Source organism: Perissodus microlepis, chromosome 2 (assembly GCF_051167445.1).
Source record: "Perissodus microlepis isolate ML-2025 ecotype Zambia chromosome 2, ASM5116744v1, whole genome shotgun sequence".
NCBI classification, from domain to species: Eukaryota; Metazoa; Chordata; class Actinopteri; order Cichliformes; family Cichlidae; genus Perissodus; species Perissodus microlepis.
Window position 1 is genome coordinate 25,481,922 of NC_140462.1, and position 16,653 is coordinate 25,498,574.

A 16,653-nucleotide genomic window follows, 5' to 3' on the forward strand; every position below is an offset into this window, starting at 1 on the left:
GTACTAAAAGGGCGATTAGCAGGTATCTGAGTCTGTGAATCTCCCATATCATCTGTGGAAAAGTTGTAACTTCATGGTGGCAGCGCAAACTTTAGCTCTGTGGCTTTAAAATGAAACTAGTCAGTTGGGTCACAGGTCGAGCGTTTATATAAATTCTGCATTAGAGTCAAATATAAGATTAATAAGGACAGTTCGGTATTTAACATAATTACCTGTAAATGAGAGGAGGCGACTGAATTTGAAAGGAAGTTGTGCAGATTTGCAGAAGTTTGGATGAGAGGCGAGTTTCGGCGGTGCTTGAATCCCAGAGAAGAAGAGACGGAGGTTTAACTCAGCCACCGTGAGCGTGGATATGAACTGACTGCTCCCTGCACCGGCTGTCTTGCTCAGTAATTGTTTGCAGAGCGCTCAACACGACTCCTGCTGACCTTTAATTTCAGACTTTGCAGTGGAAACGTGCAGATCGGCGGCCCTCATTTGCCTCGTCGTGTTTGTTCTGTGTGTGTGTGTGTTTTTATTTATTTATTTTTCTCCTCTCTGCCTGTTGGCGTGTGATTTACACTCCGGGCATGTTCGAGCGAGCCGTGTGCCATCGATACTGTTTTTATTACACCTTGTGCCAAGTGCTAACAGCCGGATACGGGCGGCGCTGACGAGTGGATGCAGCCGCAATTAGCATAATTGAAATAATAATGCTAACGAGCCTTCTGAGTGGAGGCAGAGCAGAGAGGAGAGGGTGGCGATCGGCTGCGTGGACGGGCCGCTGCAGATCATTGTGTGTGTAATTGGGATAATGGGCTGGTTTAGTGGTGGAAGCGATGCTTTTGATGGCGTTCAGGATGAAACAGGTGCCAAATTCACAGAGCCGCTTGTCTCGGTGTTTGTTTGCTTTAAAATCCACATTTATGTCAGCTTCACAGCGATATTAAACACCAGCAGGTCTGCAGGCTTTGGGTTTTATGACTCCAAAAATGTGCTTTTATTTAAGTTATATCTGAGAAAAGTGTGCAAACGCCCCAACGACTGAAGTGTGACAGTGATTCAGACATCCCAAACCGATGCCCTCCTGCTCTGCAGTGTCTTTGCACACTTTGAAAATCAGATTAGACTCAGCATGGTTGATTCGGACCTCATCTTGGTGCGTGATCGCACAGGATGCCTGTGTTCAGAAACATACTCCATTCCAGGCTCTGTTTTAATGTTGTGGCTCATCAGTGTATGTTTAATTTACTCTGTCATTTGAAGTCAGAGGTAACCTGTCCGTAGACCATCACTTTCCATCACTGATGAACTTCTGGAGTTCATCCAGGTCCAGATCAAGGAATGTGTTGCTGTGAGAGGGGCAAACGTTTCAGATGTAACTCCATAAAATATCACAAACTGATCCAGATCCAAGAGTGGAGGAAATCTCTACCCTTATTCTATCAGATTTTCAGAGATCACAGCAACCAGGAGACAGAAAAATGAACTATTGACATTAAACCCATTAACACCAAAGGCTTCAAAGGCGCTTTTACTGAGAGTTTAACAAACCTTTGAATTCGGCCCTTTGCCTTGTTGCTGCTGGTCTGCTGGAGACTGTGTCCCTCAGTGATTGTTGCAGTTTGACTGTTTGTGAGCACGATTACTCTAAAAGCTTTGGACAGGTTTGCATGGGAATGACTTGGAAAGGAATAACTTTGAGCTGATCTGGATTTATCTCCAGGAATTTTTCGAAGGGTCGGAGTTGGATTTTGACAGTCGCCTTTTGTCACCCATGCTATTCGTAACGTCCACGGACAGAATCTCTAGGCATAGAAAAGGTGGACGGTCACCGGTCGAATGGTGTTTTTGCTGATGATATGAAGGATTTTTAGCTTCCTAAAAATGAGCTTCCTCTGAAATGGTGCCGGGCACCACCTTAGAGGACAAGGTGAGGAGCTGAGCTGAGCTGCTTCTCCATGCTGAAAGGAGATAGCGGAAGTAGTTAGGGAAGGAGGCCCTGGGACAGACCCAAGACTCGCTGGAGGGATCATTTCATTTCCCCCTCATCCCCATCCGGTACCAACAGATCGCTGCCCCTCCTGTGCCTGGTTTTGTTAGAGTTTTCTTCCTGTTAATAGGAAGTTTTTACTTCCCACTGTCGCCAAGTGCTGCTCAAAGCGGGTTGTTTGATATTTGGGGTCTTTACCTTATAATACACAGCGCCTTGAGGTGACTGTTATGGTGATTTGGTGCCTTATAAATAAAATTGAAGTGAATTTAATTTATTCTCTCCTGGCTGGGAAAGCCTGCTGGGGAAAGAGGGTTTGGGTATCTGTGCTTTGGCTTCTGCATCCATGACCTGGAGACCAGACTTCACAAGTGATTGTCCACTGAAATACAAGCAATCGGTACTATTATCAGGAACTTGGGGTCCAGGAAATTAAATCAGACTCAGTTTTCTCCATCTTCATGTGAAAAATGACAGATAATCGGTTTTGTTTACTGACTCGTATCAAACACGGAGCCTGTTTGTGGGCTTTCGATGCTGTTTTATTGTTGAAGGATTTATTTTTTTCGCTGTGTTTCCAGCGTAGCTCCTGTCAGGTGTATGAAAATAGAAACATGGATAAAAACAGATGCTTGTGGAGTTTTTTCCTTCTCTCGGGATCTCATTGAAAATATCTGTCGGTGAACGTGTTGAAGACTTGCTCGCTGTGATTCCTCTCGGTGTTATTTTTACTTTAACACTGTTGTGTTTTCTGACACTCAGCTGCTCTTATTCCCACCGAGCCCCCCTTAAAACCTGACCGACACACACCTGAGCTGCTCCTCCTCCTCCTCCTGGAGTTTCTCTGCAGACTCTTCACTCGGCCAAACGCTGCGAGTTGGAGGAATTAGCTTTCAACAAACTGGCCTACAAATGAGGCATTAAGCATTGGTAATGGGGGTGCAGAAAGGTCACGGCTGTATTAATCTGCCGTCTGGGGAATACACCCGTGAGCCGGGAAGCTCGGAGACCGAGAGAGAGCACGGGCGAGCTTCCAAAAACAAACCCTGAGCATGAATAAATATTTATCTGTGCCCCGGCGATCATATTGATCATAAAGCGTTTTAGGAAACAAAACGAGCAGGAAAATGAGATTGATGTAAAAATATTCAGCTGCTGTTTCGAGCGTCTCCCCCTCGGACACATCGCGCTTCTGTGGGTTGAGAGCAGAGGTCTCTTCCTGCAGGAGCATCGATTTTATTTCAGGATCAACAAGGATTTTTTTCCCATACCAAAATAAAATCAGCCGCTGACACCGTTGATGTTTTTGCAGCTTTCACACTCAGTTAAAGGCTTCCTCAGATTCTGGAGGTTGGAAATCAAAAGCAGGGTGACCTCTGACCCCCAGCCGGTGGTTGTTTACATTATGATAATCAGCATTAGAAGCAATACTCTCGGTAATGATTTCATTTCTGCCTCCCTTTTTATTGAAACGTAACAAAAAAATAATTTAACATAAAAATTTGTTTGTTCTTTTGTTCTTTAGAGTTTAATTTGCTGCCTTTAAACTCATTTATTTAACCTCTTCCTGCAGCAGCAGTTTATCATGTGACTTTGCATCTCTTTATTTAATGTTAATGAAAGCAGAGGAGACGCCACATCCCAATATCTGTAAAAGCAAAGATTAATTATAACCTTGTGAAGGCCAGAAAACTCACATCACCCTATTTTTTATTTATTTATGTGTCCAGGTTTATTTGTAAAACCTTCTAAATCTAAATAATAAAACAGCAACGCATACCGCAGCGTCTGTGATTGGTCCGCTTTGTGGTAACGTTGCGTGTATGACACTGTGTGATGATCAGCACAAAAACATGGTTGCTGATGTCGTATCAGGCGTGTCGTTCCCAGTCAAAGCGTCTCCTGCGTTGGATTAATGTTTTTTGTTTTCCCCCAAAAACTCCTGAGTGATCGTTCTCGCTGTCTTTCACAGCGACTAATCTAAACCACGCAGCAGCACATTAATGACTAACCTCAAGCTGATCATGTCTCGTGTTTTCTTGGCTTTAGTTTGGTCCATTTTTGGCATCTTCTTCCTGTTATATGATGACGTTTGTCCCTGACCAATAGTTTAACCGTCATCCTTCGTCTTCACTGTGCTAATGTGTTCATATTACACTAACTATAGCTCTGTAGCTAGCCACCAGGTTTCTCACCATTAACCATCACTGCTGTACATTTTAGTTCTTTAGAAATACTTTGGACAGATTACGGTATATCGTCATACATGGAAGCTAGCTAGCTAACTCCTTACTAACCTCCAACTGCTAAGTTGACATGACATAGGACATGGTAGTAAATACATGAGACTGGTTACCTTGACACCCGGATCTTGGATTGTCCACTAGTGACAAACCGCCACCTTCAAAGGGAAGCACCTTAGTCATTCTGATTACAGAAGAAAGAACCAGTGGTAAACCATTAATGTTGTTTTCAGTAACTGAAGCCACTTGCCCAATGTTCACACATGATTATGTCCACTCTGAAGATTTGGAATTCATTTCATTTAATTCTTCTGTTGTTGAGCTTTTATTAACTCCAAGTCGAAAATGATCATCTCACTTTTAAGGTGCCCACCACAGCAACACGGGCCTATAAATCAATATGAATCAATTCACTGTGCTCCGTGTGCGAGTTCCAGATTAGTGTGTGTGATCCTGTTGAGTTGGAAGGTAACGTTTTCTTTCTCTGTTTCAGTGGGGTTGGTTTAGCCCGAGCTCACTTTGAGAAGCAGCCTCCATCCAACTTGAGGAAGTCCAACTTCTTCCACTTCGTACTGGCGCTGTACGACCGTCAGGGTCAGCCGGTGGAGATCGAGAGGACTTCCTACGTGGACTTTGTGGAGAAAGACAAGGTGAAAAGATTTTTTATTTCTTCAAGAATCTTCTTCAGATTTTAGGTGTTTTTTTTTTTTTTTAATTTACATCTTTGACAGGAAAAGAAGAGGTCAGGATTTTAGAAATACCAGGAAAAGATCTAATTTGTAGTAAATGTTCCTACCTTTCATACATCAGAGGCCCATGTCAGGTAATGTCCCCTTAATTCTTAATCTTAAACAAAGCTCTTATGGAGAAAAAATGAAGGACGAGAACAAAGGATGAAAAGAAATCTAACAGGACTACAAAATAAAGCAGGAAACATGTTAATGATTAACAGTAAATAACAACAGCCCAGTGCATGTGGTCAGAGCAAGACTTACAGGGAACGATTTTAAAGTAACACAGAAAGCGGTCCAGAGGTTTTTTGAATTTTGAATCAGGTATTGTTTTATGTTTTATTTTGAAGGTTTAACTCTGAAAACTGACATGGTACTTTTTTGTAGTCAGAAGTGACCATGTTTGGACGAGAGGGTAGAACCAAGTTAGCAGCTAAGGCTAGCTAGCTTAGTTAGCAAGCTTCATTCATAGCTTCACACTCAGAAACAGACACCTGCTAATCAGTATCATCCAGATAAAATCCTATAATTTCTCTAAAACTGGAACTCAGACTTCTTGGACAGTCTGTTAGTACAATTAAATGCACAGCATCATTTAAAGTTCGACATTTTAACATGCGAGTCCGTGGAGACTGGCCTTCTGCTGAAGCCTCTAGAGGACACTAGGGGAACTGCATCTTTTGACATTTTCGTTAGCTTTATTTTTTGATTTTGAACATTTAAATTACACCCATTGAGCTGGTGATCCAAATCTGTGATGTCTGTGTTTTCTGATCTCATGATGCCCTGTCAGCTGGATACAGAAAACCTCAGTTTTAATGTGACTGTTGGGTTTAATGAGCCCCAGTAACAACAATGAAATCCTGGTTATGTGGAACTTCATCTGTAACACGGGTCCCATGTTGAAAGAGAATGTTTTGGCAATTAAAATGAAGTGTAAATGTCCAAAAATACACAAGTTTGGATCTGTTGTTGACAATATACAGAAAGTACATGAGAATCGCTTCCGCTGCTAATAACACTGGTGATAATCATAATAACATCCCGACAGGTTTGTGGGTGTTTGTTCTTTGATCGGCTGCCAGCTGGCACCATATTCTCCTCTCTACCCACTCGCTCACCTCACCTCTGCTTTGACCTCGAGTCTCTCGCCCTGATACCCCCCCCAACACAAACACACTGGGACTGAGCCAACACTCCCGGGCACAGTTGGCACCGAGTGGCCGACCAACACAGGCTGAAAGGAGGGCGAGCGAGGAGGGGAGGCAGGATAAAAAAGGGGAGTAAAGGTTGAAAGAGAGAAGACAAGAAAAAGATGGGAGGAAAGGTCAAGACAGAAAGGAAAGGAGAAAAGAGGCGGATGGATGGAGAATAAAGGATGTTTTTAACTACAGAGTCTGAGGCACAGATTACCTGACAGTTAAATGCATGTTTAGGCGTAATTAGAAATAAAACCCTAAACTTTTCCTTCACACAGGTAAGAAAGTGATCAGAGAGTGTGGAGGTCAGGTATGGCATCACCTGCCCTGCCGACGAGACCTCCAAAACATTAAAAGTACATTTCAAAATAAAAGCTTAAACTCAAATCTGTTATTTTCCTCATAAAACAGTGACGCTTGGATGCAAATGATGGGTGTGAAATGCATTCTGGGACGTGTCCTGATAACAGAGCATGAACGTCTTCTAATCTGACTTTATTGGAGCCTTGTGTTCGTTTCAGAGGAGCATAGGGATCAGGGTTCAGAGAGGTCAAAGGTTACAGGGAGTGTCATTCAGCTGCTATTGTTTGGTTTTGATTTGCTTGGAGTCTTTTGCTTTTAGTATTTGGTATGTTGCACTTGACCAAGCGTGTAAACACCTTTAACTGAGAGATTCTGGTTAGACTGTGGTTTGGTGGCGGTGCAGACTCTTTTTTTTTTAACTTTTACATTGCTCTTCCTTACTCTTTGACAGGAGCAGAAAACATGAATAGCAGGCTAATATGATACCTAACAGCTCTAATATTTGGGAAAAGGACCATGGGTCCTCTGAACCAGCTTTTGTTGACAACTTGTCATGTTTCACAGCTTGCTGAGCTCAGCAGAGGCGTCCTTTTAGTGGCTTTTATTTTAAACACATCATCAATCATCATCTGCTTTTCTTAGGATTTCTAAATAACCTTTCTGTAATACTTTCTTACATGTCAAATGCACAGTCAGGATGGCGTTGTTTAACGTGTACTTTGTGTTTTTGTGACAGGAGTACAACGGCGAGAAGACCAACAATGGAATCCACTACAGGCTACAGCTCCTCTACAGCAATGGTGAGCCGAGTGTGTGAATATGCCACTGATCTGGAATCAGAGGTGGAAGTCTGTAAAAAGAAAAAAGGCTGAAAATGCTTTCTGTAAGCTGTAAACATCCTGCTAGCGAGTCATTTTTGAAGGTAGAAAAAGAAAAAAATTACAACTTTTTCCTCACAGATTTACTGTCAGAGTTTTTCCGTTGCCTCCTCCTGTTAACTGAACCCTGAAGAAGATTTTCCTGTTTTTGTTTAGTCCGTTTGTAGCTCCTGACTCTGAACCAGGGCTTCTTCATTAGGACTGGTTTCCAGTTGCACTAAACCAGTTTGCAGAAAACTGCCGCGTCTTTTTGTTTGTTTCGGGTCCAGGTGTCTGTTGTGTTGGACGAGGCTTTGGTTTTTTCGCCTTTATTTTTCTGAACAGACAAAGTTTTTAAACCCTCTCGGTGTAACTGCAGCTCACAGGCTCCTGGTATCCCAGACTACTGATATCTATTCAGAATAGAATCGCTCTGAGGCCGACTCAGATTTCAGTGTGAACACTAAGTTTAGCATCAGGACTTCACAGTAACCCAAACCACACAGCAGACTAATTAATGACTAACTTCGTGTTTTGGATGGATCAGAGGTTCTTTGGCTGAAGTTTGGTCTATTTTAGCATTTTACGTCAGTGCTGTTTAGTTTTAAAACAAAAGTCCAAAGTTATATTAGAGCAATAGAGTTTAGTTTAAAGAAATCCTTCAGTCAGATTAGGTTGTACCATCTGTAGAAGGGACTAGCTAGCTAACTTCCTGTTAACGTCTAACTTTGCTAAACCTTGTACATCCTGTTTTTCAAAAAGCCACATATTGATCAGTTTATTGGAGCTGAAAGAATTTGGAGTTTGATTTTAGGAGTGTTTGAAGCAGGAAAGAGTTAATGAAATCAGACTTCAGAGGCAGAGAGGATGGTTACAGAGGCGGTAGAGACAAAGACAAGAAGTAAAAAACAGCAGGGACAAACGGGTTTAATAAATCTCTCTCCTGATTTGTCAGGAGGCAGAAGGCTGTCACGTACTTACGGTAAGCGTGACGGCGACGAAATTCAGTAGATCTAGTGCAAGTAAGACAATCAAGTCTGTCTTTCGCAGCATGTAAAAAAGCTACAACGAAAGCACTGATGATGCAATCTGAGGTCAAAGCATAATGGAAATAATGCCAATATTTCTGCTAATTCTCAATGTTCGTGATGAGTAATGAAGGCAGATGTGAAGCAGCCCGCTCTGCCAGCATGCTGCAGGTTGTTTAGGTCCAAGTCCAAAAACCCATCAATAATATGTTCCTTACACTGGAGACGCATTTGCATGTGCTGTGCTCTTAAAGAATGACTGACAGCATGAAATTAAAGCCGAAGTGAGACGTTTTTAAATGCTGCTGCTGCTGCTGCTGCAGGTCAGCCGAGTCTTTGTTCAGGCTGCATTTTAGATTTGCAGTATTGATTGATGAAGTCGAGTTAATGATCGCTCTTTCCCACAGGTGAAACTGTCTGTGTTGGTTTGCGGTTGAACTTTTCCTGGATGATTTAGAGTTTAGAATTAGCGGAGATGGAATTTATATTAAAGGTCACCTCACCGGAGTTAGAGTTTAACTCAGCTGTGCACTTTTAAGACTGCGAGGCTGGAAAAACTTTTTCATTATCAGCACGCGGAGCGGCGGACATCTGGAATATCTGAGCTCTGTTTTGTCCATCGGTTGGTGGTGGTGGTGTGGTGGTGGTGGTGGTGTGGGGGAAGTGGAGGGATCTTTTGCTGATTCAAAACACACAGCTCGCCTTTGTGCTGGCACGAGTCCAGAGCTGCAGGAGGAGGGCGGCCGTAATGCTCTCAGACCCCCGCAGAAACGCCAGATAAAGTGGGACATAAAAGAGCGTTTTCTTCCAAAGGGGGATAAATCACTCTAATATGAGTCGGCGTCGTCGGATTAGCATCTTACAGAGGTAATTGACCTCATCTGCAAGCGGGACGGATAGCCGCCATTTAGGCTGCAGACTGCTTAGCGCTCAGCCGCAGAGCGAGGAGTGAATCATGTCAATTAGAAAGCAGAGGAAGCTGCGAGCAAACGGCCCGCAAAGCAAGAAGTAGAGGGAAAAAAAGCTCAAACGCACAATACAATTAGAGCTGCTCCGCCGCTAACAGGTGTTCCCTGCAATTTACTTCCTCCACCCCATGTCGTGTTTGTGTCACATTTACGCCCGGATGCATGGCTAATAAAAGACAAGCAGCTCTGATTGATATTTAATTTGTCGGAGAATGAGGATTCCTTGTTATCCTTGAGGAAAAAGGCGGCGGGGGGGCCGGAGAAGGCGGCCTGGCCCATAAATAATAAACAGCTCTGGAGCAGCGCCGCTGTTTGTTTTTGCTGAGGGGTGTGAGCGACGCCGGGGCGAGACGACAAGAGCGCTAGAAAACACAAATACACAACCAGGACATGAATCGGAACAGAATTCATTTACAGCACGTTATCAGGAATCAGATCCTTTGTTGGGGGGCGGATTAGCATAAGAGGCAAACGCGGGCATGTTGATGACAGTAATTTATATCTGAACTGTGTGTTTGTGTGTGTGTGTATGCTCATGCTTCTCTCTGTGTGTTTTTCAGGCATCAGGACAGAACAGGATCTCTACGTCCGGCTCATAGACTCCATGACCAAACAGGTGAGGTAGCGCACGCACACCTGAGCTCTGATTCACTCATAGTGTTTACATCAGAGTGAGTTTGTTTTACACACCTTCACATGTCACAGCGGCGTGTTTTAAATGTCACACAGCGTGTTTCTGCACAACGACGTGCAGCCTCGAAACTGCCTGGATTGAGCCCTAAAGCCCAGATTAGTTTGACTGAAATAAAACACAACTGGGAAATATTTTAGTGGGCTTGAATAGTCTTACAAACATCAAGCAGACAGTTGCATTGGAGTTTTAGAGTTGCTCTATTTCCTGGTAGTTTACGGTGAGCAGAAGAAACGTCTGGTGAACACGACTCAAAATACAATTTTTCAGAGTCGTTTGATATTTTTCGGGAAACCATCTTAACCAATCAGAGCCTGTCTTCTGGTTGTTTCTAAATATTACCTATAGAAGGTTGGTAACCCTTGTGTTGTCCTCGGTTCAAAAATGGTCCCTAGGTGAATGGCAGACAAGTATATGGGAATCCCGAGGACAACACAAGATTATTAATATCTGTAGATTTTTGTACTGGTGTCTCATTTCTGGCTTTAAAATTCATCCCAAATACAGTTTGAGTTGTATTTTTGAAGCTATGATGCAGATCTTATAGAAGTAAAACCCTTTGAGGGATTCCTGGATTGACTCAGTACTGAATACCTTAAACTGTGCCATTTTCTTGCAAGTCCTTCCCAAACTTTACGACTAATCTCGGTCAAAAATAGACAAACTAAATAAATCAGATAATATTGTCAGAGGTGGTAAATAAAAGGGTGAAAAAAGAATTAGTGGGCAAAGAACAAAGTTGAGTTGTCAGATTAAGAATACTGGAGTAGGTCAGACAAATGCGTTGGATCGTTGAATGTTTCATGGATCAGTCGAATGCCGACTGTCAAGATCAAATCATATCTGTTCTTTCAGTGTGGAACACGATTGTTCTGATATGTCGCTGAGTTACTGTTAATGGGAATCATCCAGAACCATCGGAGCAATCAGCACAACAACATGATTGGCTCTTATGTTTCCGGGTCAGGTTGCTCTTTGGTTCTTTGGTTCTGGACGGGGGCGGGACGCCATCTTTGGCTATGCAGGCATCTCCTATAGATTTGTACTAAGGATTATTCATATGTTGTGTCTGCCTGATAGTGTCCCCGAACGCGTAACAAACAAGACTTCTCTGCCGGTTTCAGGCACATAGTTCAAACCTACTGTAATCTTAAAGCGTTCCCCTAAAGTTAAAACTAAACTTTCCTGTCCTCCTCCGCCTCCTCCTTACTTTCTTAAACTCAAGCAGCACTGATGTGTTTTCCTTTCCACTCGATGTAGCTCGGGCTTCAGCTGACTCCACGTCCTCCCATCTTTCCGGTTTTCACTCACTCAGAAACCCCCGTGTGGGATTTGAACCTGTGAACGACCTCGCTGCCAACAAAAACCTCCAAATGTTTCCACATTCCTGTCAGCGCTGCCGGCTGACCTCCCTCCTCGTTCCTCCAGATCCTCCTGTTCCTCTCGTCGAGTGCTCTACCTCAGATGTTTGTCACTGTAAATATTAAAAGACATCCAAATGTGCTCGCTTCTCCTCCCAGCTTCAGCTTATTTATCCCCCGTCATATCACAACCCTCCCGGCTGCTGCGGCCCTGTCGGCATGTCACCGATCGATGTACCAAGCGGCTCCCCGACAAAGCGTCAGCCAAACCGATCAATAGGCCCTAATGTGGCGCAGCGGCGGCACACTGGAGACAATAATCCTGACACCTCCTCCTCCATGACACACACACACACCTTCACCTCCCAGTACACGACACCCCATTGGTGGAGAGGCAGGCCTGACAGACAGGTCGGCTGGAGTCCCCATGGATCGATAAATCCCCGTCGAGGAGCTGTTAGGAGCCCCGCGTCCACGGGTTTGTCAGAGCGAGGAGGAGCTGCATTAATGCAGATTGGACCGTGCAGCGATGCAGCTGGCACAGTAACTTCTGCACAGTGAGTCACATCATGCAACAAGGCCGAGGGGCTCACACACCGGGAGACCCCCGCGGGAGGTGTTTGTGCTCCTTTTGGAAAATATTTCTGAGCTCAAATAACTCATATTTAACCCTCTCAGGCTCAAATTAAACTTTTTGTTGCTAATGCACAACCAAGTCCTGCAGTGGTACTCCTGAGTAAAAAAAAAACTCATAAAATATGTATGTGGGGTAATCAGGTTGTTAGTTTTTAACTGTTGCAAATCGGCAACGCCTGCCTCGAGAGGGTTAAGAAATGTTCAGCACACGTTTCTCATGTCGTCTTAAGCAAACTGTTGTGAAGACTTCCTCAATGTAGGCCTCATCTTCCTGTTTTTAACCTTTTGTAAAAATCAGCCTCCTCTTCTAAAACAAGTCTTAATGTGCTCCAAATCGTTCACACCCCAGGTTCATGATTTTCTCCTTAAGCTTTTAATATCTTTGGAAACCCCACGTTTTAAAACTTTCACTGACAAACAAATTTGTAACTTTCCGACATGCTCCCTTTACAAAACATGCATCAGTGCTTGAATGACAAAAACTATGCAGAGAATGAGAAACACTTTAAAGCGACATGTAAACAGCGTTTTTAGTGTCACTGCAAACACACACACACTCTGAAGGCTGCTGAACTTTAATCTGAAAAACAGTCGTTTTTGTTCTCAAAGTTTTTTTGTGAAATATTTACTCAGAACAAAATTTTAATAAAGATACTCAGTCCTGCCCAAAACATCTCACCTTTTCCAAATATTCACTTTCTAATAAACAACATTATTTTTTCCAAAACGGCCTCGTCCTCACTTTTTAAACATGTGAACGTCTGAAAATGTCTGAGGTGTGTCCCCGCAGAAAGGGGACATTAACCTGCAAATAAGCATGAAAGTGGACATGCAGTCACGCACTCACAGGACTCATGCATCAGGAATGATGATGTATAAATATCGACCACCAGTTCTGTGTGTGTGTGTGTGTGTGTGTGTGTGTCCCTGATGCAATCCACATCCCTCCTGGTCAAACTGGAGCGTTTTAATCCAGAGGAACAGAGCCAGGATCGGGATCAATAATGCAGAAGTGGTCGTTATCCTAAAAGTATGGTCCCCCAGGGTGTGTGTGAGTGTGTGTGTGTATGTGTGTGTGTGTGTGCAGGGTGGAGGTCTGTTTTGACTATAAAGGTGGATGAGGTAGCAGTAGGTCATCGCAGGAAAAAAGAAAAGAGGAGGAGGAGGAGGGGTGAGGACACACACCCGTGTGCTTTTAGTGGAGTTCATTTACAACAACCAGGGTATTACAAAAACCACACACACATTTCTGCTTCTGTCTCTGTGAGGGCCCTCTCTGAAATAAAGGAGTCCCATCACGGTGAAAATCAGGCAGAGTCAAACCCGAGCCCTCAAACCCGCACTGATGCCCTCTCCTTCCAAAAACGTCCCCATAAGGACGTGGGTCCCCACAAACACCCATATACAAGTACAATCGCACACCTAGCCCTACTCACAGCGGTCATCCGTCATCCAGACTTTGACACGACAGCTCTGCGGGGGCGAGGAGGAGGGAGAGTGGAGGATGAGGAGGGGGGCTTCATCCTGGGGCGCCACCCGCCATCTGGCAGGGAATTCTGGGAAGGCCAGAGGAGGCTGAGACCACCAAAAGGGGAGGTGGTGGGAGGTGTGAATGGTTGGAGGCCATGTTTGACTTTATTACTGGTGCAGACTGTGGATAGGCAGAGGGGGATGACAAAATAAAAGGAACACCTGCACACATCTAAATATCAGCTGATCAGATTGAAGCTGAACCGGATGTACAGCAGGAAAGCGATGAATGCTAGTATACAGACTAAACTAGTTTAAATGGTTGGGGGGGGGGGTTTTTTGCTTTTGCATTTGCTGCCACCTATATCGGTTCGGCTCACGGAGGCAGCAGAGATGCCCGGCCGCCTTCTCCAGCTCTTCTGGAGAAACATGGAGGCATTCCCAGACCAGCCGAGAGATGGCATCTCTCCTTCATGTCCTGAGGTCTTCTCCCTGTAGGACATGCCTGAAACACCTCACTGACGAGGTCTCAAAGAGGGGTCTCGGGTAGATACTGAAGCACCTCAACTGCCTCCTTTTTGGAGTCCCTGACAAATGACTGAGCTCCTCACTCGGTGTCTGAGGCTTCGGAGGAAGCTCATTTCAGCCACTGATATCTGCAGTTTAACTTTTAGGTTCCTGCCCACTGCTTCTAGCCTTAGAGGTAGTTCGACTGGTAGTTCAACCAGCTCTCTCTTCACAGATCTCAGGAGGCAGAGCTGGTGATTCGATCCCTGGCTGCTCCAGTCTGCATGCCAAATACCTTTTGGGCAAGATACTACCCAACGTTGCTCTCTGATGCGTCCATTGGAGTGTGACTGTATGTGAATTTTAAGTAGAAAGTGCTTGTGTGAATGCGACGTGTTGTTTATAGTACTTTGAGTTCTCCAATAGAGTCGAGAAGTGCTTTATTAGAACTAGTTCATTTATCATTTACCACAAAGGCCCAGTAATTCGTTCCCATCACTGCAGATGCTGTGACAATCTCCCGCCTTCCCTCGCTCGTAAATAAGACTCTGAGGTACTTGAACTCTCCCACAGTAGGCTCCAGGGTAGGGTGCCCAGTTCACCTCTGACCACCACCCAGTGGGGTCCTTCAAGGTCTGATCCCCAGTTGCTAAAACTGGTTCCCAGCTGGTTTTATTCAGTTCAGAGTCTGGATGATGCTGCGGTTAAATCTCCTTAAGCCCAGTTTTAACTTTTGAATGTGAAAACTGGTTACCTCATAAGCAGATATATTTTGACAGAGTTTGGTTCTTTTAACTAGTTTAACTCGTTTAACATATTCAGCTAAAATGCATCATTCACAATGAGCTGATTTGTCTTGTTTTGTTTAACAGTTCTTTACCCATTTGCAGATTTGTACTCTGTGGGAGGAAAAATAAATGAGATTGTAGGCCATACGATTTCATGTGATGAGTTTTAAGGAGATGAGTTCTCTGTCGTAATCAGCTGTTTGCTTCTGTCCCATCAGCCCATCCTGTATGAAGGACAGGACAAGAACCCGGAGATGTGTCGCGTCCTCCTCACCCACGAGATCATGTGCAGGTAAGATAAGAAAACAGATGTGCTGTCTGTTCACGGATTCAGCGCTTGGCTCACCGGCACTTTGGCAGGAGAGCAGGCGGCAGTTTCTGTCAAACCTGTGACTTTTTAATTTGTGTTTTTGTTCAGGCTGAAGCATGGTTTAATAACAGTGCAGTGTAATTATCTCCCTGCAGTGTGTGTGTGTGGAGTGTTAATTATGCTTGCAGAGGAAGTGCGTGCTTGTTAGATTGTGATATTTAAACCAAAAGATGATTGGATAATGGAGAAGTTTAGATGTGAAGAAGAGTTTTTGTCTCTGAGAGAAGAAGGTGTTTAAAATGTAAATAACTGATCAAATTTAAACAACTGAATAACAGAATTTTGTAGGTGTGTCCAAAAACAAAGAAACTGATAGAAGCTGGCCAATCACAAATAAGCAGGCTTAATGAGACGGGAGCTAAAAAGTCTTGTTTCAGAGAGGGTGGGGGTGTAAAGAGAGTACAGTAGAATATAAATAAGGATTATTTTTGAAATGTGAATCATGCAAAGCTGCTCTAAAAGAGTCCAAGAAGGAAAATAAAAAGCTGGAAGTCATTATTATTGTCGATTAGTTTTGGGTATAATTTCTATGGAATGATGTATTCATTTTTTTGTTATATGTTAGATAAAATTCTTCAGAGGAAATGAAAACACTCAACTTTGGGAATGTTAAGCGTTAATCTTTTGGAGGCCTCTCCAAGCCCAGAGTTTGAGCGGTGTATGTGCTTCTTCTAGGACAAATATCATCTTCAGATTTTGTGAACACGTTAGTCAATTCATTAAGTTAATCAGAAAAGACTAATTTTGCTATAAAAATATCCAGACACCTTTTCCAGGGTCCAAGCAGTTTTCTGGCAATTTCATCTTCGCTTAAAATTCTATAAATAAATTCTTTACTAAAAATATTAGAAAATTTGTCTCTCAATGTGAATCTGTCATTAAAAATGATATATTGTTATTTACATTTAGAACACATTATTTATCTGCCTTTATTTAAACATGCAGCCTTAGGGCCTGGTTTTAAAAAAATGCGGCAAGATTTGAGCACAATCCCGAAATAGTGTTGTTAATTTTACAGGTGATTCACAAAAGTTGAGCTGTTTTTCAAAATGAGCGTAGTCGGTTCAATGTCAGGCATCAAAACAAAAAAAACCAAAACTAATTTAACACTTGAGAAATGCTGCAGATTGCAAAGCGCATGAAAACATGGCCTAATGATCAGATGTTTGTCTTTGGTCGGTGACAACTTTCTTATTGTGTGACCGTTACTCGGTTAGCTGTAAGTTGGCTAGTTGTGCTAGGCTAATGTTTGAGTTGCAGGAGAGTTGCTTGTGTTATTGATAATATGTATTTGTACATGTCTGTGCACTCACCTCTGAGTCCCACTGTCCATGGGGGGGGGTGTCACCCACTGAAACAGACTGGCGGAGGTGGCACAGAAGCTTTCTGACTTAATTTGTTTCTCCATCTAATAAATGAACCTCTGTTAGATAAAAATGCACTATGCCCAAAATCCAATCACCTGTCTAACCTCGAAAAACAGCATTAAAATTCAACCATTTTCAATGATTTCGAGCTCCTGTGTGAGC

The 16,653-nt window shown here is 43.4% G+C and overlaps 1 protein-coding gene across 3 annotated transcripts in view; it reads left to right on the forward strand.

Moving 5' to 3' along the window:
- Positions 1 to 16,653, forward strand: part of LOC146392791 (transcription factor COE3) — a 141,556-nt gene that overhangs the window by 13,272 nt on the left and 111,631 nt on the right. For all 3 annotated transcript variants that reach the window (XM_084953375.1, XM_084953391.1, XM_084953384.1), the window contains exons 2-5: positions 4,709 to 4,865; positions 7,185 to 7,248; positions 9,862 to 9,917; positions 14,973 to 15,046. In XM_084953375.1, coding sequence (XP_084809501.1) covers positions 4,709 to 4,865; positions 7,185 to 7,248; positions 9,862 to 9,917; positions 14,973 to 15,046 — 351 coding nt within the window. The remainder of the gene's footprint in view (positions 1 to 4,708; positions 4,866 to 7,184; positions 7,249 to 9,861; positions 9,918 to 14,972; positions 15,047 to 16,653) is intronic.